Source organism: Myotis yumanensis, unplaced genomic scaffold (genome assembly GCF_028538775.1).
Source record: "Myotis yumanensis isolate MYYU_CA2020_CCGP unplaced genomic scaffold, mMyoYum1.0.hap1 SCAF_9, whole genome shotgun sequence".
Lineage (NCBI taxonomy): Eukaryota > Metazoa > Chordata > Mammalia > Chiroptera > Vespertilionidae > Myotis > Myotis yumanensis.
Genome location: NW_027223760.1, coordinates 47518231 through 47543874, shown reverse-complemented (window position 1 = coordinate 47543874; position 25644 = coordinate 47518231). Strand labels below are relative to the sequence as shown.

Below are 25644 nucleotides of genomic sequence, written 5' to 3'. Positions count from 1 at the left end.
AGACTGAACTTTCTTCTTCACATTCTTTTAGATGTAATCTATGGACATCTCACAGAGAAATATCTGTCCTGAGTATAGACTAATGACAGTAGAAAGAAGAACATTGAGAAAATTTACAAATGTAGGTTCTGTTTATATATTGTAAAGATGAATACCTGCATTATTTAAGATTTTTTACTCTTAAGAGGTAATTATAAATATAGTATTATTATAATTAATTTTCTTGAGTATTTTCTCATTCAAATGCGAAAGCCTTCACTTACTCAACACCACTTAATGATATTCACTCATTCATTAATTTATTCACTCATTAATTTATTCACTCATTCTCTCATATTTTGATTCAAAAATCAAATTATCATTGTCTTGTTTATTCTAAGCAATTATTACTCATAGAAACATGCAACGTATGTAACATATATGTAACATATACTGAAAACACTACCCAGAGTTATTTTATTAATTTTTCTTGCTATCACTCTTTAGCCCTATTTTATTGTTGTTTTCTTTTCTTGGTTTTGAGTTATAAGGATTAAATTAAATATATAATCTGAAGATTTGTCATTTATCCTTTCTGTTGATGTGGCATCAACATGTCTGCAATATTTATCATTCCATGCAAACTGAGAATACATGCCTTAGTTGATGTTGTACCTTCTTCTCTTTCTTCACCTGCTTACATGCTCCTGGTTACATCCCCTTTCTTCACATCTTCTCTAGAAAGGCTCACCTGCCCCCACTCTGTCTCACCTCTTCTGTGCTGCTAGGAGGTTTGCTGTGCTCCTGCAGTACCCTATGCACATATGCCCTCTGGTACTCATTGAATTATATTTTCCTGAGTCTCTTACCCTCATCAGTGCTCCATACCCAGACATTATTAAACTTTGTACCCCTAGGGAAATAATTTGCACAGATTAAGAACTCACTCAAAGTTTTTTGAATTTGACTAGAATGGAACAGATTATCTTTCTTCGTATCCCTCTCAGATTCTAGTGTTACTTAATGATGCTGTAGAGAGACTAAATTCCCATTACAAGGTAACAGCTTATTAAAGTGCTTGTGCCCTTCGTTGTTGTTTTTTTCTGACCTTTAGCAGAGTTCCTCAATAATCTAGTAAATGTCATATTCCAATATTCCCCCATAGAAGTTCACACCACAATTTAGAATTTCAGCATGAATTACCTAATCTGTTTTCTTAAGGCACTGTTTCTATGACAGCTTCTTTCATGAAAACAGGGATTATTTTTTATTCTGGCAGAAAAAAATGTGTTACAAAATTTATCAAGATTGACCATATATTTTTGAGGATATGATGTCATAATCTGGTATTGATCCTGGTGGAATACAATGTCAAGCCAATAATTCAGACAAATATCTACTTGCAGTTCATGAAATGTATGTGCCTTCCAGCTCTTGTAAATAATAACCCAGTAACCACTGCATTTTGTGTGTAGCATATGGCACCGCTGCAGGGAAGTACTCTAAGTGATAAAAATTAAAGGGAAAAAAAAGGTCATTCACAGTAAATACTTACCATCTGCTTCCAAGCAGGGTGGCAAGCAGCATCATGATGAAAACTTAGGTACTGTTGCCACCCAGCCATAAATTGTTAAAGAGAACAGATGATATGTGATTTTACAAGTCATTTAGTAAACAGCCCTTCCTGAGGCAAAGGGTTCATTTCTATTGGGAGTTCTCTGCCAAAGGCAAGGAATTGAACCACAATCCAAAGTCAAAACAGAATTATCTTTCTGCTTTCATCTTCAACGTCTGCAAGAGGCTGCACTGGCTGAATATTGGTTGAATTACTCCAAATGTCTTTCACTGGATTGCTCATTCCCATGAATAATGTACTAGGTTGCACCTCAAAGCAAAGGGATGGTCAGCCTGACGTGATAATGAAAAAAGAAATAACATCATAGTTCATTAAGAAGAAAATAGATGGATTATAAGCAGTGTGTAGAGTGTGAAAGAATAATGGGTAAGATCTATAGGGGAGGGAGGGAGGAAAGAAGAAAGACTAACAGTGGTTCTCAACCTTCCTAATGCCGCGACCTTTTAATACAGTTCCTCATGTTGTGGTGACCCCCAACCTAAAATTATTTTCGTTGCTACTTCATAACTGTAATGTTGCTAATGTTATGAATCGTAATGTAAATATCTGATATGCAGGATGTATTTAGGCGACCCCTGTGAAAGGGTCCTTCGACCCCCAAAGGGGTCGCAACCCACAGGTTGAGAAGGCTGGACTAGAAGATTATACAGTGAAATATGGATATTCGTTCTCTGAGTGGTGAAATTACAAATAAGGTTTCATCTTTGCGCTTCTCTGAATATTAGGATTTTCTGTAATGAACATGTATTTTTTATATAATCAATTTAATAGGTTACACTTTAAGAAATAATATCAGAAGTAAAAAAGAAAAGAAAAGAACCAAAAAAAGAAAAAAAGAAACAAAAAAATTTAAAAAGAACAAAAACAAAAAAGAAAAGAAAAAGAAAAAAAAAGAAAAGAAATAATATCAGAATCAAGCAACCAAAAAGCTCTGGTTTTATGTTCTAAGAACTGTAGGAAATGCTTGCGGGGGGAGGGGTAGAGAATTTGGGGTTTTTGAGGCTAACTGTGAAGAGCCAGATAACATATAATTAAGACAGACAGAGGACAAAAAGATTGTGCCAAACAATGAAACTCGACAAATGGGGAAGTAGCAAAATCAAAATAGATATGAATGTTGGGAAAATAAAGTAAGATAATCAGATTCCTTTATTTAAAATCATGTTCTAAACTAGAGTGATGGTATTAAATTAGTTAATCAATCTTATTCACCAGCCTTCTCTCTAAATGACTATGGGCTTTCTCTGCAAATCAAACCCACCCTCCAAAATGGAAGAATTACTATTTTGGAGAATATTCCATCATGTTGCAAGGTCCTAAGGCAATTCCAAATGAAGGTTTTCCAAAAAAAACTTTGAGTAATGTCAGCACACTTTGAACGAAATACCCCTAATTTTTATGTGTGTTAAATTATCAGGCCATTTGTTTTTATAGTCACCGTCTAGAAACCCTGAAAACCAGTGGGAAGGCAGTGGCTTAAACTAAATGGCTGTATTTTTAAGACCACACTTCTCTTCTTTATCTGCCTTGCTCTGCTCTCAGTCTTTCAGTTTTGTGTACAGACTTGGGTTCCTTGTTGTTCCAAACCTTGGTGGTTGCCTCCCACTGGGTTTTCTGCTATGTGAACCACAACAAGCGCCCACCGGGTGGTGGTCTTGGCTTCCCTAATGTTCTATCCGTGATGACTACTTGAAGGGCCCCTGCCGCTGCACTGGCCCTGAGATAACAGTGGTTTTCCCAAGACCACATCACAGCCTGAAATGAGGGGACAGTGTTACAGGGTTCTAAAGCAGTCACAGGAAAGGGACATTCATTTCTCTTCACTTTAATGCTCCATGTCCAGCTCCTGGTTACTTCAAACTTTAATGTTTGCTTTCTGAAAGCAGGATCATCTCATATGTACACATTAACCTACAGGTTTCTTTCAGATGTCTGTGTGTCTTTAGGAAGCAAATATGTGTAAAGTATATGTTCCCTAAGTAAATATAATTCATTTTTTGCATCTTCCGCATCTGTTATATCTTAGGAAATTTGTTTCCCCAATGGTAGGTTGGTCAGAAAATGCTCACATAATAGAGAACTATTTTGGCTACCTGAAAATTTGAGGCTGGCTTGCCAGTATGCAAAATAGCTTTAGTACAGCATGAATCATGATGTTTCAAAGGTAGAAAGAACTTTAATAACTATTCATCTAGTCAAACTTTTTATAGTAAAGGTGAGGAAAATTTGACCCAAAAAGTTTAAATTACTTCTGAAGAAAACTAATCATTGAAAAAAATCAGGATTTAATCTACCTTTCTATCCTACTATCTAGTCTTAAATTATTTCACATAATGAGAGATCAAATAGCTAGTACTTTTTTAAAATATCAGAACCTTTAAGATTAGGTTATTATTGAGCAAACCATCCAGCTTGTAATTTTTTTGAGTAGGAACTATGTCTTAACACATTTTTTATCTCGTATATACTATGTTATCTAACACCTAGTATCTCTCAAACAAGAATTTGTTGATTGATTACTTGATTAGCTGAGTACAGAATATCTAATTTGATAGTAATTTATTGTAGAACTAATACTATAATTAGACAAAAAGAAACTGTTGTGGAAGGTATATCACTTACATTTTTAGAGAGGTAATACGGAACATTAAATGCATGTATTTTAGAGTCCTAGCTATGCTATGTAATAGGTACGTGACCAAGGCAAAATTAATTTCTACATTATCTCTTCATCTTGTAAGGAGAATAATAATCTACTTTATGTGACTGCCTTAAATATTAAATGTGGTTATCTACATAAGTAAAGTGCCTTCAGATGGCAAACATCCAATAAATGTTGGTTATAATCAACTGAAAAATGAGCACCATCATGCATGAACTTTAAAGTTTTTAGAACATAAGCCAGGATTTAGATTGAATGATAAAAACCTATCCAGCTAAGGAATATTTTTTAAAATATATTTTTATTGATTTCAGAGAGGAAGGGACAAGAGAGAGATAGAAACACCAATGATGAGAATCATTGATTTGCTGCCTCCTGCATACCCCCTACTGGGGATCGAGCCCTTGACCAGAATCAAATCCAGGACCCTTCAGTCCACAAGCCAACACTCTATCCACTGAACCAAACTGGCTAGGGTGGGAATATGTTTTTAATCTCTCTCTTTATTCTCTGAAGAAAGCAACTGGAAATGTGTCTCCATCTGCAGGCAATCAGATGCCATAGAAATAGCAAAATGCTATAGGAATATTGCAGTGTGAAGAAAAACACCATGGCCTATCCATAATTAAGTAGTTTATTGATGATCAATGAGTATTTGTTAATGATAATGAAGATGTATTTTTAGCTCTGGCCCACATTGCTCAGTGGTTAGAGTGTCAGCCCATGCACCAAAGGGTGGCAGGTTCAATCCCCAGTCAAGTGTGTGTACTTGGGTTGCAGGTTTGGTTTGCCTAGGTCAGGGTGCATTCAGGAGGCAACCAATGAATGTGTCTCTCTCACATCGATGTTTCTCTCTTTTTCTCTCCGCTTCCTCCCTTCCATTCTCTCTAAAAAAAAAAAATCAATGGGGAAAAAATATCCTCTGATGAGGATTAACAAAAAAAGATGTATTTTTAAAATTTGTTAACTGTTAAAATGTCATGAAAATATGCACATATAGAACACCCCTTATATCTATTTGCACAAATTTATGTTCCATGTGAAACTATGCACCTGTATTTTATAAATATTTGCATAACATATCCTAGCACTAGAAAAACACACACATAATACTCAAAATTTGACTGTCAAAGATAAAATAGTGGCCATAATCTATTTTTAAATTGCTTTCTAATGCAATTACTGTTTCAGAAAGATTGAATTTGTCTATCAAGATTGTATATTTATCAATGTTGCTCAAAACCTTAGCACCATGATTATGGCAACAGTGTCTGTAAATTTGTAATATACCAAGTTTCAAGGCTTTCACTATTTCAAATAAGGTCAATCACATCTCAAATAATTACTATTTCCATGGATATCAGAATAAAACATTTTAGGTCCATATCATTTATTCGGAGTCTAAATAGGGAACCTATTGCCCAAGTTTAACTTGAAGACTTTCATAGAAAAGAAAATGCTGCTAAGCTCTCTCAAACTTGTAAACTATGTCATGATTATTTATGTTATCCTTTTTTTTTTTAACTAATGCAGATGGACCTTATGGACTTCGAGTTAATTCTGATAAAGGACTAAAAGTAGGGGAAGTGTTTACTGTTGACCTTGGAGAAGCCATCTTGTTTGATTGTTCTGCTGATTCTTATCCTCCTAACACCTACTCCTGGATCCAAAGGACTGACAACACAACATATGTCATTAAGCATGGGCCTCTCTTGGAAGTTGCATCTGAGGAAGTAGCCCAGAAGACAACTGACTATGTGTGCTGTGCTTACAACAACGTAACTGGAAGGCAAGATGAAACTCATTTCACAGTCATCATCACTTCTGTAGGTAAGTGTGACATCAAAGGCCAGGATCCCAGTGAAACACAAACACATGCTGGCCTTACTCTACACCTATTTGATAGTTACCTGGAAGAGAATACCACTGCGGGGTTGTTGATATCTTCTAAGAAAGTCTCTTTCCTGAGTTAATGAAGCCATGGCTTCTATGAGTCAAAGAAAGAAAACCCAAAACAGAATGGAGAAGGAATCCAATTGCTGACTCTGAGGGACTGATAAGAAATGATAATTCAATAAATTATGTACTTCTAAATATGCATTCTTGCTTTCCTGATTTTACAAACAGGAATAGCAGGCTACTAATTTGAAAGGCTTATATTTAGTGTTGCATTAGGTCAGAAGAACAAATTTCCAAGAGTTGGAAATCTGGTTTTCCTACTATTTGACTCCCCTTCTCACTGTCTTTCACGGGCTTCCCTTCCTCTTTTATAATGTAAACCTCTGAAATCTGTGGAAGTTCTCAAAGGGGCACTGGAAACTTTTTTTAAGTCTGTAATATTTGACATTTCTAGAAATCATCTGACTTTTCAGAAAGTTCAGGGAACACAAAGTTTAAGAATCACTGCTTAAATTATTTATGTCTACCAAATTCCTATCTTTCTGAGTCTCCTCTTCTCTTTCTATAGTATGACTTTATTCTCTTGTATGATTTCATTTACTCCCCTTGTTTCATGAAACATTGGTGCATCCCAAACCTCCATCTTTAAAGCTCTAAAACTGTATGCCTAGTTCCTTTCTAGATGTCTTCACTTTGAAGTACCAAAGGCAGCATACAAGTCCAACATATCAAAACTAAACCATTTTGATTCCTTCCAAATTACTATTTTTTCTGTATTCCATGTTTAAGTGAATGGCTCTACTATCTACCAACCTGAGCCAGAAATATAAATGCCAACTCAGACTCTTTTCTTGCTTATTGCCCTGCTCAACATCCAATCACCAACTTTGTACATTCGTCTTCCTTCCTATCTCTCAGACCCATTCTTTTCTCTCCTTCTTCTTTCTTCTTTCTTTTCTTCTCCCTCTCCTGCTGCTCCTCCTCCTCATCTCCCACCTCCTCCTCTTTCACCTTCTTCCCCTTTTAATTTGTCCTCCATTCCATTACTCCCATTCCTACTATCAAATCCTTCCTGGACTCACCTTTGCATACAAAGAAGCCAGATTTCACTTAGAGCAGATTTGGATAGGCAGCAGTGTTCAGGGTGCCTATGATTGGAGGAACAAGTTTGTGAAAGGAACCACCATTAATACCTACCTTCTCTAATGATGTCTTCTCTCTCTCTGTCTTTATCGTTCTAGTACCTAGAATAATGCCATAACATAGAGTCAATATATTTTGTTGAATAAGCAAGAAGATAATCCTTGTAATTCATAGGCTACATTTTTCAGTATGTGGCCCTTGGGCCATGTGCATCAAGATCGCCTGGGTGGTCTAATAATGTATATTCATTAAGACACCTCAGACCTATTGGAGCAGGTTCTTGCAGCTAGGATCTGAGAAGCTGAATATTTAGCAAGCATCTGTGTGACAACCTCTTCTTTAAGGTGTTTTTCTCTATTGCCTTTTGAATTTATTAAAAATCTCTTAAAGAGCTGTTAATAATTATGACTATCACAAGCCTACAGGCTGATAAGGAAATATATAGTGGATAAGGTCCTGGATTCTTTAAAGTTGAGGGTAGTATTCACAATTGCAAAACCATCTGAGTATATTAGGATTTATATACTGGCATGGTGGGATTTGGGGTTTTTTATTTGAAGAAAATACCACACTCTCTAGAAGAATGTTATCGAGCAAACTTTCTGCAGTGAAGGAAGTGTTCAATGTCTACATTAAATTATGGTTATGCAACTGAGGAACTGGAGTTTTATTTTATTGCATCTTTATTAATTTTAATTTAAATGTGGATAACTACATGTGTCTAGTGACTACCATATTCGACAATGCAGCTCTAGAGTTTTACCTGAATGATGTTTCATTTGGGCAGTAGATAATACAATTCCCTTATATATCCCAGAGCATATGTGTAAATAGGTGACATAAATCAAGCACTCATTCATTCTTTATTTAGCACCTATTATGGGCCAGATGCTAGGGTAGGCATTGAGAATGACAGTTGAAGAAATAACTCCTGCTAACAAGATGCTTGTAACTTAATCTGGGTAGCAGGCATTTAAGCAGCTATGTGCGGCCTTTGCTTTCTATTTTGCTAGATTTGTAATAGGCTTAACCAGCTTTTTACCTCAGTGGGTAACCAAAACCTGATTTTGAAGCAAGCCATAATTACGCGTATAAAAAGTTTATCGGCAATCTGGATGTAATCTTAGACTTGTTTTTCATGCTTACTGAAATAAAAACATGGTTATAATGTGTAGATATATACTGTCTTTCCCATTGCTTAAACTTTCTCCATTAATACTTAGCCAAGTTATTTTCATAAGATCAGAAGCCCCCAGTATTTGATGAAGGTCTTATTTCTAAGGTTCAAAGACAGCTACAGTCTTAATATCCAATAATTGCCTTTTGCAAATTCTAAAAAACCTGTTTGACCTGTACAGAGACCAGGCATTTGTTATTATAGTAAATAAGAGGAGCAGGTGCTTATTTTTCAGAGGGATTCGGGGTTGTCAACATTAGTGACCTCTTTGTGGTTTCTAGAAATATATTTCAACCCCCAAACGTCCTCAGAACTTTCAAGCAGTGGCCAGTGGCAAATAAAATGGGTGGTATGGATGTGTTTTTGTTAGGCATTTAATTTTTTAAAAGTTTTCCAAATGGATATGAATCTCTGCGATGCAGATTAAGTGTATACCAACCTACAGTAAGAAAAATGAACATCACTTGTAACTATCCATTGAACACTTACCGGCCATCCACTCTGATGAGCAATCTGTGGAGAAATAGAAATAATTTTGAGGGATAACATACCTGCCTTTGAAATATTTACAGAACCAAGCTGTGTTTGGTTTAACTAGAATCAGGTTATAAGAAACAGATGAACCTCTTTATTTTTAATGAGGCAAATAATGTGGCCAACCAAAAAGTCTCAGCAATAAGATGTAGGGGGCAAAGGAACAAGGAGTCAAAGATGACTCTGAGGTCACCAGGATGGAGAGAAAATAATGAGGTCAGGAAATAATCAAAATTTTTATTGGGGACTTTTAGTTGGGGAGAGGAAGGCTGGAGAATGTCACAATTAGCTCTGTGTTTTCCTGCTTGTGTAAAATGGTGCCTTCCACCACTGTGGGCTACCAGTGATATCCACTTTGAGATATTAATTAATTGACCTTTCTGTATCACAGGGAGATATCTTAAAGAAAATAGGGCAATGGTTAAGGTCACAGAGCTGTAAGTAATAAAATAATATCTGAATTCAAAACCCTTGTTTCTAGTCAGTATATACTTGTAAACTGTTTTTGACTGAGAATATCAATAAGACTATGGTGTTCCTAAGAGGTACGTCATATATTCAAGATAGTGTGTATTTTCTCATCACCTTATGCTATATACAAAGAGATACCCTGGTTTGTCCATGACATGTGTATATATTTCTATTAATGAGAAATTATGAAATACATTTAAGTAAAAATAATATCTAGAATATAAGTTTCAAGGAAAGACTACAAACTAAAATAGTTAATTAGCATCTGTATTTTGAAAAAAACACACAATAATTTTATTACCCTAATTATAGACTTCCTTGAATGCAGGTGTTACCACTTTTAAATTTTAATGGATCTAAATCACTGTTTCAGTAGCCCTGATTCCTATTGGCTACTGAAACATGAAAGGAGGGGTGGTTAATATTTCTCTGCTTTCCCAAATGACCTGAACTGTCATTTTTGAAAAAAATTTTTTTTTTATTGATTTCAGATAGGAAGGGAGAGGGAGGGAAAGATAGAAACATCAATGATGAGAGATAATCATTGATCAGTTGCCTCCTGCACGGCCCCCACTGGGGATCGAGCCTGCAACTGGGCATGTGACTGGAATCGAACCCGGGACCCTTCAGTCCGCAGGCCGATGCTCTACCCACTGAGCCAAACCGGCTAGGGCCAGAACTGTCATTTTAACCAAGGGTGACTAAGAAAAGACTTTCTAGCATTCTGTTGTAGGGCCATTGACTTTCACTAGGAGGACCCTCAGCACCCAGATTTGATTTTTGCGAAGTCCCAGGTTTGAGTCTCATGTGGATGGACTCGTCAGGCAGCCATCCTTGCCTCAGGGTATTTGGGGGCAGCAGTATATGCCTTATTTTACTGAAGACATGACATTTGTGACAATTGTTCCCTGGCCTGGAACCATTTGATCCACCCTGTATTTGCTGTAAACCTTACAATTCAGACCAAAATACCTGCATACACGGGGGCCTCTTAAAGTCACTCTGTGACAGAGTCCCGAGCAGTCAGGGAAGTCGCCAGTGCCATTCTTATTGTCTCCTGGGTAATAATAGTGCAACCCTCCCTAGATCTGCTCTGACCTCTTGGTTTAGAAGTGAAGGTCTGGGAATGTTGGCCTTGCTTAGTGCTCTGATTCTCCTGTGAGGAGGGTGGAACAGTTCAGCCTTGGAGTTAAGATCTAGCAGGCGCTGTAGTGATTCAATATCCAGCTGTGGGGTTGGTAGCTGTATGTAATTGTCTCTACTCATTCAATGTAAAACTGCTTTCTGCTTTGTCTTTTTTTTTTATGTTTGTACATTAAAAGATTGACAACCAAAAAAAAAAAAAAAATGAAAGTACGTGTGATTAAAATTCAAGTGTTCATGTTTAACAAAGACATGCAAATTATTAGAGTTCCCAAGGTCCACATGCCTATATTTTGATATTTAGACATAAGAGATGTTTTTAATTTGTATGTGATCCTGAGAATAAGAAAATGACCCATGACAGGAAAATGAATTTATTAATTTCTTCCATCTACCTAGAAATTTCTCAGGTTAAGATGTCCAGTAGGTGTATTTCACTTTGGCTCACGGGAGAAAACAACTAAGCTAGAACTACATCCCTGAATAACTGAATCTGTCAGGTGGGGCCATGGTGGAGTGTGAACACAGCACATCTCTCAAATATGGCGCCTTCATCTCTGTAGGGACATGAATCAGCCGCCGTAATCAGCGAACATATTGGATGGGAGAGATCTCCAAACTCCATTCTGGTCTAGAAATAGGCATGCTGACTGGTAGCATATGGCTGTCCTGTTTTGGGTGCAGTTTCTCAAACAGCCGGGTTGCGATACCATGGATACCACACCTCTTGCCCATATTTACACTTCATATGTGATTTCATTTTATTTGTTTGCCTAAGGAGGGGGCACATAGCATTTGCACTAAGGCTTTGGTAAATGAGTCAATCATGTTTAAATAAGGGGGAGGGAGGGTGGCATGCTATGTTCTGAAGAGAGAAACCTCTCTGAAGGAGAAAGACTGGTGTTCCTGGAAGTGTCCAGAACTGCATTCAGCATCCATGGCTACTTGGTCTGAATTTCCCTGCTGTCTTAAGTTGTGCTTCTGAAAGGACATCTCTTCTAAACACACTTGCCTACAGCTGAGACTACAGCAACTGTGCCCCATGATTTGATCCTTGATCTGTTTGGCACTTTTTATTTTGTGAAAGGGGGCAAATTTCAAATGTCAGACATGGGAAATCTTGCATTTTCTGAGACAGAATGAAGCCAAGGATTGGGTCTGATGGGCGCTGGTCACTACAGGGTGGTTCTCTGATGTAGGGCAAACAAGGGGAAGAGAGGCAAGAGGGCAATAAGGAAGGAGTCTACGGAAATAAGGAAGTAATGGAACAGGGAATGAGAGGGGTCCTTTGTAGGACAGAATGTGTAGACTTGGTCATTTTAGCACATACATATCAAAGGTGAAAAAAAGCTTAAAATAGTGGAGAGGGGAGGAAATATGTCTTATCTAGTGGGATACATCCATTCATTATATGTTAAACCTACTACCAGGCTTCAGAATCCTGCAAGTGCCAGCAAAGAGCTGACATATGCCAGAGTATAACTTCACCATTAGAATGAGAACTACTCTGAGATAATAACTACTAGCATATTTTCAAGTTTATAAGGAGCAAAAAGCTGAGACTACACTTAAATGTTTTTCTGCAGTTTTTCCCAGGGTAAAGTGCTTTGCAGAAACTTGATTAGAGTACATTAGCACTGACTATTTATGAGGGGTCAGGGTTTATTAAATTTTGGTAGGTCTTGCATGAAGGTAGTCTGGCCATCAAGAAGAGAGAGAGTCAAAGCACATCAAGTCTGGTGTTATAAAAGGTTAAAGGAAAAACTGAATATATGGGAGTCTACCTGCCAATTATAGAACCATTCTTTACCCACAGATTAATAGGAAAAAACTGAACTTGCAGTTAGAAAAGAAAAAAAAAAACTTATGTTCCAGTATCAGATCTGGGACTTACTGACTGTGGCAAATATTTTAGTTTCTCTAAGATTATTTCTTTATCTGTACCTAGAAATGATGCTTTAATTTTTCTTACTATTTTCACTATTTCTGATATGATACTTCTATACCAAATAAGTGGGGAAAATATATACATTTGGTTTTATATATACATAATGTTCAACAAAAGCATCCTGTTCCTGTGAGAATCAAGTAGCTTTATTGGGAATTAAAAATAGAGTATTGAGTGTTTTATTATTATTTCTAAATTATGTGCTACATATCCTTTATATCAGTAAAAATTATAACATATATGTATATATATACATATACACACACACACACACACACACAAGTTTTTGAGACTCAGTTACTAGCATGTAATGGATTCATGTCATATTCATGTAATAAACTTAAAAAAAAACTTCTCTGGCTGTCCCAAATCGTATAATAACAGAGCAACAGAGAACTTAAAAATCCATCACTCTAACCTCCTCATTTTACTAATGTGGAAATCCAGAACATCAGCGTCAAGTGGCTTCAGCCAAAGTTGCCCAGCTCTTTCAAGAGAACAAACCTATGAGGTGGGAGCACATTGTCTGAAGAAAGGCTGAGACCTCACAAAGAGGTCACCCAAGTGCTAAGGTAGTTCCAAACTCAAAGCTCAGCTTTCTAACAGTGGGAGAATGTTAATAGTTCTATGAATTATGAACAAGGAGGAAAAACAATCCCAATAAGTTTTGTGATGTTCAGTGGTCGGCAAACTGCGGCTCGCGAGCCACATGCGGCTCTTTGGCCCCTTGAGTGTGGCTCTTCCACAAAATACCGACTTCTAAGCATGGGCCATGAAGTTTCAATCGCACTGTGCGTGCGCGCCCGCACGTGGTATTTTGTGGAAGAGCCACACTCAAGGGGCCAAAGAGCCGCATGTGGCTCCCGAGACGCAGTTTGCCGACCACTCTACTAGACCAGTGGTTCTCAACCTGTGGGTTGCGACCCTTTCACAGGGGTCACCTAAGACCATCGGAAAACACATATATAATTACATATTGTTTTTGTGATTAATCACTATGCTTTAATTATGTTCAATTTGTAACAATGAAATTGGGGGTCACCACAAGATGAGGAACTGTATTAAAGGGTCGCGGCATTAGGAAGGTTGAGAACCACTGATCGATCTAGAACCAATAAATTACCATTCTGTTCATTTTAAAAAAAAATTTATTGATGGATTTTAGAGAGAGAGAAAGGGAGAGAAAGAGAGAGAGAGAGAGAGAGAGAGAGAGAGAGAAACACTGATTTGTGGTTTCATTTACTTATGCACTCATTGGTTGGTTCTTGTATGTGCCCTGACCAGGGATTGAATCTGCAACCTTGGCATATCGGGACAATGCTGTAACCTAAACCACTTGCATTCATTTCTTCCACCCAGAGTTAAAAAGAGTTTAATTAAAATCTGTTTAAAGGCAAGAATGTTACACAAGTATTGTCATCCCACAAAAAGAACATTTTAAAAACACAATTCTCTGAATGCATAAAACAATTTATAAAGTTCTCATCTGAGATGATAAAGACTTTTAATAATGAAAAATAACCTGCTTAACTCTTAAAGGCTTAAAGAGCATACATGAACAGCACAGTATGGGAAATTAGAAAAGATAGAATAATTTCCATGACTTTTTAACTGGAGTTTGACATATGCGATCTATACCACATTATAAAAAGATTCTGGGAAGATGAAAAGTGAAAGTGTTTAAGGGGAAAGCCAAGAGAGTGTATATAGTTCCACAGTGAAAGAAGAGAAAGATTAAGGTTTCCTCCTTGTCTCGGCTGCTGGAGACCTCAGCAGAGGTTTTTTTGTTTTGTTTTATTTTAATATATTTTTACAGAGAGGAAGGGAAAGGGATAGAGAGTTAGAAACATTGATGAGAGAGAAACATCGATCAGCTGCCTCCTGCACACCCCCTACTGGAGATTTGCCTGCAACCAAGGTACATGCCCTTGAAAGGAATCGAACCTGGGACCCTTCAGTCCGCAGGACAACGCTCTATCCACTGAGCCAAACCGGTTAGGGCTCAGCAGAGGTTTCATGGTGAAAGATGAGAGTGCAGGCTGGATATTTATTGCTGAGCCAAGTGGCCACATGCACATTCTCCAGGCTGTTAGCACCCCGTGGAATAGAAATGACATTCCATGACTTTCCCTCCCCGTTAAACTGGACAGAGACAGGCAACTTCCATGACTCACTTCCATATCAATATCTCAGTCACTTGATAAAATGAAAGACACCTGGTACTCCCATTTGTTGGAGGTCACAACTACTCCCCACTTTATAGATGAACTCTGACTAACCATATTGATAGTCTGGAACCAATGTTAACATTACCCAGGTTAGTAAGTTGTGTTAAAATAACAACAAAGTGAGGCAGCACAAAGTGTCAAGAGCCTGGGACCTCCTCTGGACTCTGCCACTTACCGAGTCACCTTGGGGAAGCCTCAGTTTCCTCGTCTGTAAGAGGGGATAATAATAATAATACGATTCCCCTAATAAGATTATTATAAATATTCAGTGGCTCAGTATGTTTCACGTATTCTTAGAACAGAGCCTGACATATTGTAAGCACTAGGCAGATGTTAACTATTAGCATTATATTTTATATAGGATGTTAATGGAAGGAATGACTTGCAAAAAAAGGGAATTTTAGTCATAAAGTGGGATTTTAAATAGTTTTAAAAATCATACATACATTCTATTTTAGGAATGAAATTTATTTATTGGTCAAAATTTAGTAAAGTGCCTTGAAAATAAACACCTCCCCTTTCACACATTTAATCAGATACCACCTTCCTAGAAAATTCACATACCCAAATCATATTGAAAGAGTGAGATGGCCCTAACTGGTTTGGCTCAGTGGATAGAGCGTTGGCCTGCAGACTGAAAGGTCCCAGGTTCGATTCCGGTCAAGGGCATGTACCTGGGTTGCGGGCACATCCCCAGTAGGAGGTGTGCAGGAGGCAGCTGATCTATGTTTCTCTCTTATTGATGTTTCTGACTCTCTGTCTTTCTCCCTTCCTCTCTGTAAAAAATTAATAAAATATATTTTTTTAAAAAGAGTGCGATGGAAGGAGAGAGAGAACAACCTAGCATCTGGGGATATTGTACACAATCGGATCATGGTGGCAAATGCTATTGAAAAGTGTGACATAAAAAAAAAAGTAGCCAAACCGGTTTGGCTCAGTAGATAGAGCGTTGGCCTGCAGACTGAAGGGTCCCAGGTTCGATTCCGGTCAAGGGCATGTACTTTGGTTGCGGGCACATCCCCAGTAGGAGGTGTGCAGGAGGCAGCTGATCAATGTTTCTCTCTCATCGATGTTTCTAACTCTCTATCCCTCTCCCTCCCTCTCTGTAAAAAATCAATAAAATATATTTTTAAAAAAAGTATGACATGGGCTATTTGGTACATGTAGTACAACTTACCAGTATTATCATGGGCAGCTCACCACATTTCCAGTCACGAATGTCCTCAGAGTGTTTATGGCATATTCTAAAATAAGTGCGTTCCTCATTTCATCTCTCATTCATATTCTCTCTCACACATATATATTCAGTAGTGTCTCATTTAAGATAAAGCATGAACAAGTCAAATTATATAGCAACTTAGTATTGACCTTCAATAAAAAACATTAAAACTGTATTTTCCTTTCATTTAGGACTAGAGAAGCTTGCACAAAAAGGGAAGTCATTGTCCCCTTTAGCAAGTATAACTGGAATATCACTCTTTTTGATTATATCCATGTGTCTTCTTCTCTTATGGAAAAAATATCAACCCTACAAAGGTAGGTGGAAATTAGAAAAACATTCTAAATGGCTTTATATAGGTACTAAAAAGTTTCTTACTGTGTTTTTTCTCTCTTGGTTTCAGTTATAAAACAGAAGCTAGAAGGCAGGTAATGCATATGTTCCTATGAAAATAATTTTTTTCTTGAATGCTTTTTCCTCAGTTGTTAAGACTGACAGAAATGCCAATTTGTCTTTTCAGGCCAGAAACAGAATACAGAAAAGCACGAACATTTTCAGGTAACGGCCAGGCTGAAAGGAGTTATTCTCAATGTAATGTGTACTAATGAGTAGTATTGATATGAATCATTATATATAAAGTGCTAATGAAATAACAGAATTCACATAAGCTAATACTGTTGTCATACTAACAATCCTTTACCTTTGACTAGTGCCTTGATTTTATGTAAGTCGCACAAGTCTGTAAGACAAACGCTCTTAAAAGTGAAAGGCACTCAACTCCATTATACAGGCAGGAGAATCAAGGCTCAGAGAGATTAAGTCACTTGCCCACTGTCAGGAGTTCTGAATCCATTTCCATTGATCCTCTTATTTTGAAAATTGCCCAGGGTTCCCTCCAAAGGCAGATACAGTGCTGGCAGCTCCATCCCAGGGAGGAGAAAGGGAGGCTGGAAAGTTTGCTGCTGCTTTGTTCCCAACATGCTCCTCAGGCCATCACTACTGACTCTCTACTGAGTTGTTCTAAGCTCACAATGGGACTTGGAGTCACACAGAGCTGGGTTTTACTCCCATAAATGCCACTTTCCCCCAGTGTCACCTTGGGAAAATTATTTTTCCTGACCTCAACTTCCTCATCTATAGAATGAAGATAATAACTTCCCCTCAGGGTTGCTTTGAGAATTAAATAGCATGATGTGAGTGGCATGCCTAATACGATGCCTGGATGCTTAGTAAATATGGGTCTTCCTCCTCTTATCTAGTCCTTTCTCACAGATGATGGAATGTTGGGGCTGGGAAAGGCCCCAAAGAGACCACCGGGTTCCTCCTTGCCACCCCATTCCTGTCATTTTTCAGGTGATAGTTTAGTGATCTTGACATCATACTGTATTATATTTTGTATGTCTGGGCAGCTGTGGTTATTTCTTTATTTTATTAGTCCTGGTGGTCTCTGTTAGATCGAGGGGGTGCAGTAGATATTATGAGTGGATGAAGAGCTGCAGCGACTGCCAGACTGAGTCTTGGTGGCTGTAAGTCTCTGTAACCAGCAGTTACAAAGGACAAGCCAGCCCATGAGTGTTTATTCCAATACAGAATACGCTGTTCCCAGGTCAGGCTTTAAGAATACTTGTCCCAATTCAGTTTCAATTCTCAGCTTCAGGAGTGATTTCCAACACTGCTTAGTACCCATACGACTATAGCGATTGGGAAACTGGTTGCTTACACATACCACTTTGAAGCAAACAATAAAGATAAGTTTTACAAGGGCTTAAAAACAACAGCAGCAAGTTGAGGCGTCTGGTTTTTAAGTAGTATTTGTTTTCCGTTTCAGGCCATGAAGATGCTCTGGATGACTTCGGAATATACGAATTTGTTGCTTTCCCAGATGCTTCTGGTGTTCCCAGGGTTGGTTTCCCTAGTGGCTGATTAGCTGAGAAGTAGAATTCTGCTTCGGCAGAAGCGTCAGCCGCACTCCTTTGAGCGCTGGGCAGTGCAGGTCAGATGGCTGCATCCCCTGGCAGCGGTGTGACTCACTGTGGCTGGATCTGAGGAGCTAAGCATCTTCCTTAGACTTTATAAATAAGGCTGACACAAGAAAGGAAGTGACACTGATCCATAAACATTATTTGCCTGGTAAGCCCACTGGCGAGAACTAAGTAGGTAGAAGGTCAAGAGAACGGAATCAATCGGGAATCAGGAATCCCTGGTTGAATCATTTCGCACCACTGCATGGACTGCAACCTGTCACTTCACCAACTCTCTCTCCCCCTCAGCTTCCCCTTCCCCCTTCCCCTCATATTCCTTGAGGTCATTGCAAAGATGATTGATCATACCCTTGAAAGGTACCTTATGCTCTTCATAAGAAAGGCACCACAGAAACCCAAAGTAAGCAAGTACGCATCTTTATTTTTATCCTAAAGGTGCCTGAGATGTGAGAGGGGGAGCTTTTACACAGTTGAAGCCTCTTTTTTTTTTTTGTCCAGCCATCAAAGACAAGGTCTTTTGAAGCAATCGGTTTTGTTTCACAGCATGCAGAATGTTTTTCTGAGCTATTCAGCTCATTGACATCTGTATAGATTTGTGTAGGATCAATCTTTTCTCAGCTTCCTTATCCTCCTATGATCGTTCACGTAAAGAAGGGGGCGTAAACAGACTACTTGCTTCTGGGTGGCTTAAAACTATTTGTTGTTAGGGATAGTTACCTCACTTGTTCAGAGAATTCTATCAATATAAGGTTCATCCAGTCAGTTTCCTGGCCACAGACTTTATTTCACAAACACCATGTGAGTAATGGAGGGGGACTGATTGGATTCCATCCTAAGGGTGGCTGAGTAGTGCCAGTACCTACATCATCGCAGACGAAAGGCAGGACTGCATAGCAAAAGCTCTGCAATACCCTAGTCAGTCTCAGACAGGATTGGCTCACCCTTCACTTCTACAACCAAAACGTCAAAAATAAGTATTTGGTGGATCAGTGATTTCAAACAGCTTTCCACCATGGCAGAAAGTACCCCTTTCAAAAGGAGTGGCCTTAAGTGGAAGAGCAGAAAACTAAAGAGCTGATAAGGCTTGGAGCTGAATTTTCAAAGTTAGGAGTTCTTTCTTTTAAATCAGGCAGTTTTCATTCCTAGGAATTCATTAGAGTGAGAGCTAGGTAAGAAACTTAACATTTAGCCTTGTAATTAATCAGCATTCAGTTTGAAGATTTTATTGGGAGGATTTCTATTTGCTGTAAATGCTACAATCGGCAAGAACTTGAGGAGACAAATGAATGCTTTCATTACATACCTGAAGCCCCAGTTATTTCTGTCATAAGTAGAATAACTGTAATTGGAGCTATACCCATCTTCAAAGCTGAAACTCCTAAGGAATCAGATGAGGTTCTTCACTGGTGCCAGATGCCTGGGGAAGAAGTGAGAAATCAAAGCAACAACGGCAGGAGGAGAAGGAGAAGGGTGAGGACCAGCACATATGTAGGAAGGAGAAGCCAGAAAGGCAATTGTGTGTGAAGATTAGCAGCAAAAAGGAGAAGAAAAGGAGAAATAATAACAACACCAAGATATGAAAATTGAAGTTAAGAAGGGAAATACATTGAATTACTAACTTTTTGTGTTTTTAAAAAAATCAGAATCGCCTATCTGGTTGTGGTACGTGTGCAGATGGAATGCTCTCCTCTCTCTACTTGCTGTACGTGTCACTGTCCCTGTAGCACCTCTTTCAGAAGTGGAACAGGAAGCAATGGCATGAAATCAACCAATTTATTATGTGTTAACAGCGCTAATGTTAGGTTAGCTAAGTTAGTTATTATCTATAGGCTGCTTTTATCATGGGCCCTGAACGCCTCCGTACCAAAGAAAATCAAGAGTGGATCTCAAGTACAAACTATAAACCAAAATCTCCTTCACACACACACACACACACACACACACACACACACACACACACCAAAAAAAAAAAAAAAGGACAAATCACATATTCTAGGGCTGCCCACGACAGCTTCAGCAAGTGGAATGGAAACAGGCAGTTTCCAGAAAAACATAAAGCTAAGATATTCCAATATGACCTAGCAAGCCAAGCTGGGATGAGAAACAGAACCTCCGGATGATTTATCAAGTAAAAAGGGTCCTAGGTAGAGATACAGAAAGGACAGAAAGTGATCACAAATGTGAAGAATAGGAGGAGTTTGGGATACAGCGGGGAACCAGACTTTATAATTGGAAGGCAGTGTTTACAAAATTTAATTATCAAATACAAGGGATAGGAGTTATGAATTCCAGTTTCAATAAACTACATGTTGGTTTTTAACTAGACAGAAATTCACTACCATACTTTCCACATTCACCCAAGCCTTTTAGTCTATACAGCCCCTTACTACATTCAAACTTAAACATCTCCCTCTGTGTGTTCTATATTTCTTGGTACTGGCTTTACTAACTTGCAATGTGATGAGGGCTTTTATCTTTCTTTTCAACCATCCTTGGAGACATAAATGGTGCAAAAAGTTAATCAGGATGTAATATAAAAGACTAGAGGCCCGGTGCACGATATTCACCTGGCCTGCACCCTCTCACAGTCCGGAACTCCTTGGGGAATGTCTGCTAAGCTGGCAGGCGGACATCCCTCTCACAATCCGGGATCTCTCACTCCTTACTGCCTGCCTGCTCGCTGCTCCTTACTGCTTGGATTGCTGCTTCTTAGTGCTGCAGCAGAAGCGGGAGAGGCTCCCACCACCACCACTGAGCTCACCAGCCGTGAGCCCGGCTTCTGGCTGAGCAGTGCTCTCCCTGTGGGAGTGCACTGAACACCAGGGGGCAGCTCCTGTGTTGAGTGTCTGCCCCCTGGTGGTCAGTGCGCATCATAGTGACCAGTTGTTTTGGTCATTCCACCATAATGGTCGCTTAGTCTTTTACTGTATAGATAATAATATGAGCTCTCTGATTCTAAGCTGTCCTGATAGCTTCTCTTTTGCCATTCTTTCTTTCTGTTATAGTTCCTTCACAATACTGTCTACTTTTATCTTAAATTATAAGAGAAATGATAGCTTTGTCAAGCTATTCCTCTTCTGACCTCATAGCTATGCTGTTACACTAAATACCATAGGGCATGTGCAGGGAACTATAGCAAGGAGGAATTGAGTATTGTAGGGAAGAGAAACAGTTATAATTCTCTATTCATCACTACTTGCAGCTGTTTGCAACTTTGCAGCATAGTGGAAAGACTGTGTACTAGTCTGCTAATTTTTTTTTTAATGTGCTACATTTTCTAGATGCCCAGTAGGTCTGTTCCAGCCTCTGATGGTGTGTCAGGGCAAGATTTGCACAATACAATTTATGAAGTTATTCAGCACATCCCTGCCCAACAGCAAGACCATCCAGAGTAAGTATGAACCTGATTTTGGCAATGCTACCTTGGAGGGGCTCTGCATTCAGCCCCCGGTTTCCCCAGAATTTGTTGTAAGTCTCAGAAGAAAATATTAAAATGAGAAAGTATAGCTGCTGTACATAGTTCCCCACCTGAAAATAATCTTAAGAAACAAAACAGGCAAACACACACTATCTTCTGGGGCCATGCACTTGGGCCAGGGGAGGAAAGGGAGATCTAGAATCCAGCATTTCCCCCAACGAATCCACATCTGGGTATGATAGTGATCTTCAGGCCAGTGCTCAAGCCACCTTGGTTGTCTTGATGATTTTCCAGTGACTATGGTGGTTTTAGAACCAATGATCTGTCACTATAAATAGGACCAGAAAAACAACCACAAATAACCTACAAAATGTGCTCAACACTGTCACCCCCAAATACCCAACCTCTTACAGACTGGAAGCAGGCTACTCCCAAATGAGCAGGACCACAGTGAGGACTGGCCTCCCACCGAGAGGACAAAACCTTCTCTGAGGGCGATGCCAGGAAACTGCTTACCCAGTTAACCTCAGGAGTAACACTGAGGAGTCCCCAACCTTCCCAGCCTCGGAGAAGCTAAACCTACAGCCTTTTGAAATAATGAAATGAACTTCCCTTTTTTGTGGGCTTCAGCTGCCTACAGGCATAACTGCCACAAATCATCTTCCATCATTTCTTTATTTGTCATTTATTGACTTTGAAAAGAACATCAATAACCACACACAGGAACTTCCCCTCTGGCAAAAAACAACAACACAGTTCTAGTGAAGCAATTCATGCACACCTCTGGGTAAATACCAAAAATAACAGCTAGCAGTGGATAATGCATGGGAAATCAGCATGCAGGGAGGAGACCCAGTCCTGGGAGCTATGTGGTCATTTATGGGCTAAGTAAGTGGCAAGAGCACCTCCAAGGACCCCATCAGTGCATTCCTTCTTGTCCCAGGGAGCCTGGAGAAAAGGGAGTCAAGTAATTTAGGAGCAGACCCTGATGCAGCTAGGAACTTCTGGTTTAAAAATTGTGTTAAAGCATGTTTTTAATCTAATAACACACAAGAGTGGAATATTATTCCATGACAATTAAAAAAAACAACTCTCTAAAAATATACCTAACTGGATCAGAAAATTAAGAGATACTTTTTAAAAATATATTTTATTGATTTTTTACAGCAAGGAAGGGAGAGAGATAGAGAGTTAGAAACATTGATGAGAGAGGAACATTGATCAGCTGCCTCCTGCACACCCCCCACTGGGGAGATGCCCGCAATCAAGGTGCATGCCCTTGACTGGAATCAAACCCAGGACCCTTCGGTCCGCAGGCCGACACTCTATCCACTGAGCCAAACCAGTCAGGGCAAGAGATACTTTTGTTTAATATAAGAAATAAAAAGAATGTTGAGAGTTTGGTTCCTAATTTTCAAATTGTATCCAATTAAAAATTTTATCCTACTTAAATTCATTTGTTTTTCTACATGTCCTTTGTTCTGCACACCTATTGTTCTAATTAGAATGCAAACAAATCAAATGAAAGCTTGAGATTTGTCTTTTAAGGCTCCCCATAATGAAATAATGCTCATCTTAAACTGTGGAATATGGCAGCTGCAATTTCTGAACACAAAATGATGAGGTTGGTTTTGCAAGTGAAAAAAACTCATCTCCAAATAAAAAATCAGCCTCTTGGATGAGAATGCTTTCAGACATGAGCAATATCTTTACAACTTTTTGGAAATAGAAAACTTTACTTCAGAAATAAGCTTCGAAGGGAGAAATGCTCTTTTCAAGCACATAAAGGACTATTCAAAACTGCGACTTCGGATGTGCTTCCTCCAGGGACAGGGCGCCCAGGAACACCAACTTACACTCCCAGCCCTAGTGCCCTCCCCCATCTCTGGGCCTCCCTTCTCACCAACCTCTCCCCCTCAGGGTCCTTGTGTCCCATTGTGTGTCGTTGTCTTCCAGCACCTCTCTTCCTTCACCCCCATCCTTTGATGTCCCTCTGATTCTGCCCTTCTCTTTTCTTCTCTTTCGCTGTAAGACTGTCTCCCTTCTCTCTAATATCTCTTCTAAAATTGTCCTCCTCTGTCTCTCTTCCAACCGATCCTAGAGGGAGACAACATTTTTCACAGTGCTATTTTCCTCCAATAGAGATTTATGGTAACTATTCTACATTGTAAAAATAAACAGGTAGAATATTTTCTTTTTATTCTATCAGAAACTGTTTTGCACTTATTTTATTTACAGTCAATCCACAAACATTTCCTCGATGTTAATTATGTGCTAGGGATAGAGATTAAATGAGACTCAGTCTTTTAAGGATTTCATACTTTAGTGGGTTCCTATTTGCTTATTTTAACTAAGGGCTAGTGATCCTTAGTAGAATAAATATTCCTCAGTAGAATAAACATGGCCTAAACATACAGAGACCATTTTTCTCTCCTGATTGCCTGTGGTTTTATGCTCTAGGTCCAATTAAATTCAAAGATCAATTTCATGAATAATGCAGTATTACTGTGGTTAGTGAAACTCCCTCACCCCTCGTTCCCAAGGTGAATGTGCCAGCTTTGGTAAAAAGTCCTAACTTACTTTCTTTTACTTCTGACAGTTGCTTCTGAGATAGGAAAGACAGCCAAAAAGTTTTGTTCTTTGGCTATTCTAGCAGTGTTGTTTTCATAACTACATGTGTTTATTACCTAATTGGACAGGGGTTAACAAACTTGTAGGTTGACCTGTGTCCATATTCTAGTACTCAGCCTAATTATTTGTGCATTGAACTTGTGGCTGCATTTATTTAAATGCCGTCTGTTGACCTCATTAATTGCCCTTGGCACGGTTTGTTTTGACCCCAAGACTGGCTGTTAGGATTTTAAAAAACAGGCCATTCAAGTAGGGAAACCTTTAGTTTCAAAAAGAAATTATCTATAGAATTTAGTGATTACTTACTCTACACTTTTTAGCTTATAAATGTAATTTTCTTGAACTAGTTCCAAACACTCACATTATTTGCAGCCATGGAAAGAAAGGATGTAAGGTCCTTCTAACTTTAGAACTAGAAATCTATAAAATATGTCACATATTTTAACATCTCTTTGCCAGGTGAGCACTCATAGGCAAGCAGTGCACTGGAGTGAAATAATGAATGTTTCGAGGAAAAACAGTGGAAATGTATATGCATCTGGAATCAGTGAAGAAATGAAGCTCAATACATCTTGATCCTTTTAAACACAGACTAGAGTCATTTATGGAAATTGGACTGCTGGTTTCCCTGCATACACAGAAGGCACCGTGCACTGTGCTACAGCGGAACGTGGCTGGGAAAGGTGAAGGTCTTCCGTGGATAGTCTTTATCGTGCTGACGGACAGGAAGAAAAAGCTGGGACTTTCCAACTGGCCTTTTCGTGTCCAGCTTCTCTAAAAAGCACAATTACTTCTAACCTATACTTTCACTTTCATCATCACTGACAGTCACATCTAACTTACAAATGTGGAAGCTTTATAGTTGTAAAAATTTAGCAGGCTTTGTTTTATTAAATTCTCACAACTGTTAAGATTGCTATATTTATTTTTTTATTTCATTCCCGAATTTCCTTCTTGCTCTTTGTACCACAGAATAATGATGGTTGTCACAAAAGCAAGACTGTGCCTTTTCCTAGGTTGTCAATCACCAATGGTGTTTTTGAAAAGACATAAAAGGTTGAAGGAAATGACTCATTATTTTTTAATTTTGTTCAAGAAAAGATGGGTTCAAATAAATTATTCTGTTGTGTGGGGGTTTTTTTTGTTTGTTTTTTTTTTTTTGCTTTTATATGGCCTTGATTCTTTGTCTTGTAGAGTAAAATTTTTACATAAATTTGGATTGTAGAATTAGATTTTTTATTCTTATTTCTCAATGTGCAATTAAGTGTAAATTACAGAGAACTACTAAAATAACCATCTTGCTCTTTCACATCTATCTTTTTTCAGGCTTGACATTTTTACTCTATTGAATGGTTGATTCTGGGAAAGTTTCCTTCCTTGTATGTTGCTGCATTTAAAAAATTAGTTAGAAGCCAATTGGCAGAATTAGATATCATCCCACAAACCCCAAATGAAATAACTGATTCAGGTGACAATCATCATTAGGCAAGATTGCTAGATGAAATGTACCAGGTAAAACCACTAGATAACCAAGGATCAGGTTGCAGGGACTGTGAGAAGAAGGTGATCTGGGG

At 38.6% G+C, this 25644-nt stretch overlaps 1 protein-coding gene across 3 annotated transcripts in view; it reads left to right on the top strand.

Annotated features, from left to right (window-relative positions):
* HEPACAM2 (HEPACAM family member 2) overlaps window positions 1-25204 on the top strand; it is a 40572-nt gene extending 15368 nt beyond the window's left edge. For 2 of the 3 annotated variants that reach the window (XM_070425117.1, XM_070425119.1), the window contains 7 exons: window positions 5811-6107; window positions 16231-16356; window positions 16443-16467; window positions 16560-16597; window positions 17868-17941; window positions 21303-21412; window positions 24530-25204. In XM_070425117.1, the coding sequence (XP_070281218.1) occupies window positions 5811-6107; window positions 16231-16356; window positions 16443-16467; window positions 16560-16597; window positions 17868-17941; window positions 21303-21412; window positions 24530-24533 (674 nt within the window). In that variant the 3' untranslated portion in view covers window positions 24534-25204. Of the gene's footprint in view, window positions 1-5810; window positions 6108-16230; window positions 16357-16442; window positions 16468-16559; window positions 16598-17867; window positions 17942-21302; window positions 21417-24529 lie in introns of those variants that run through there. The other variant, XM_070425118.1, reaches the window with a different exon arrangement.
* Window positions 25205-25644: the final 440 nt, after the last annotated feature.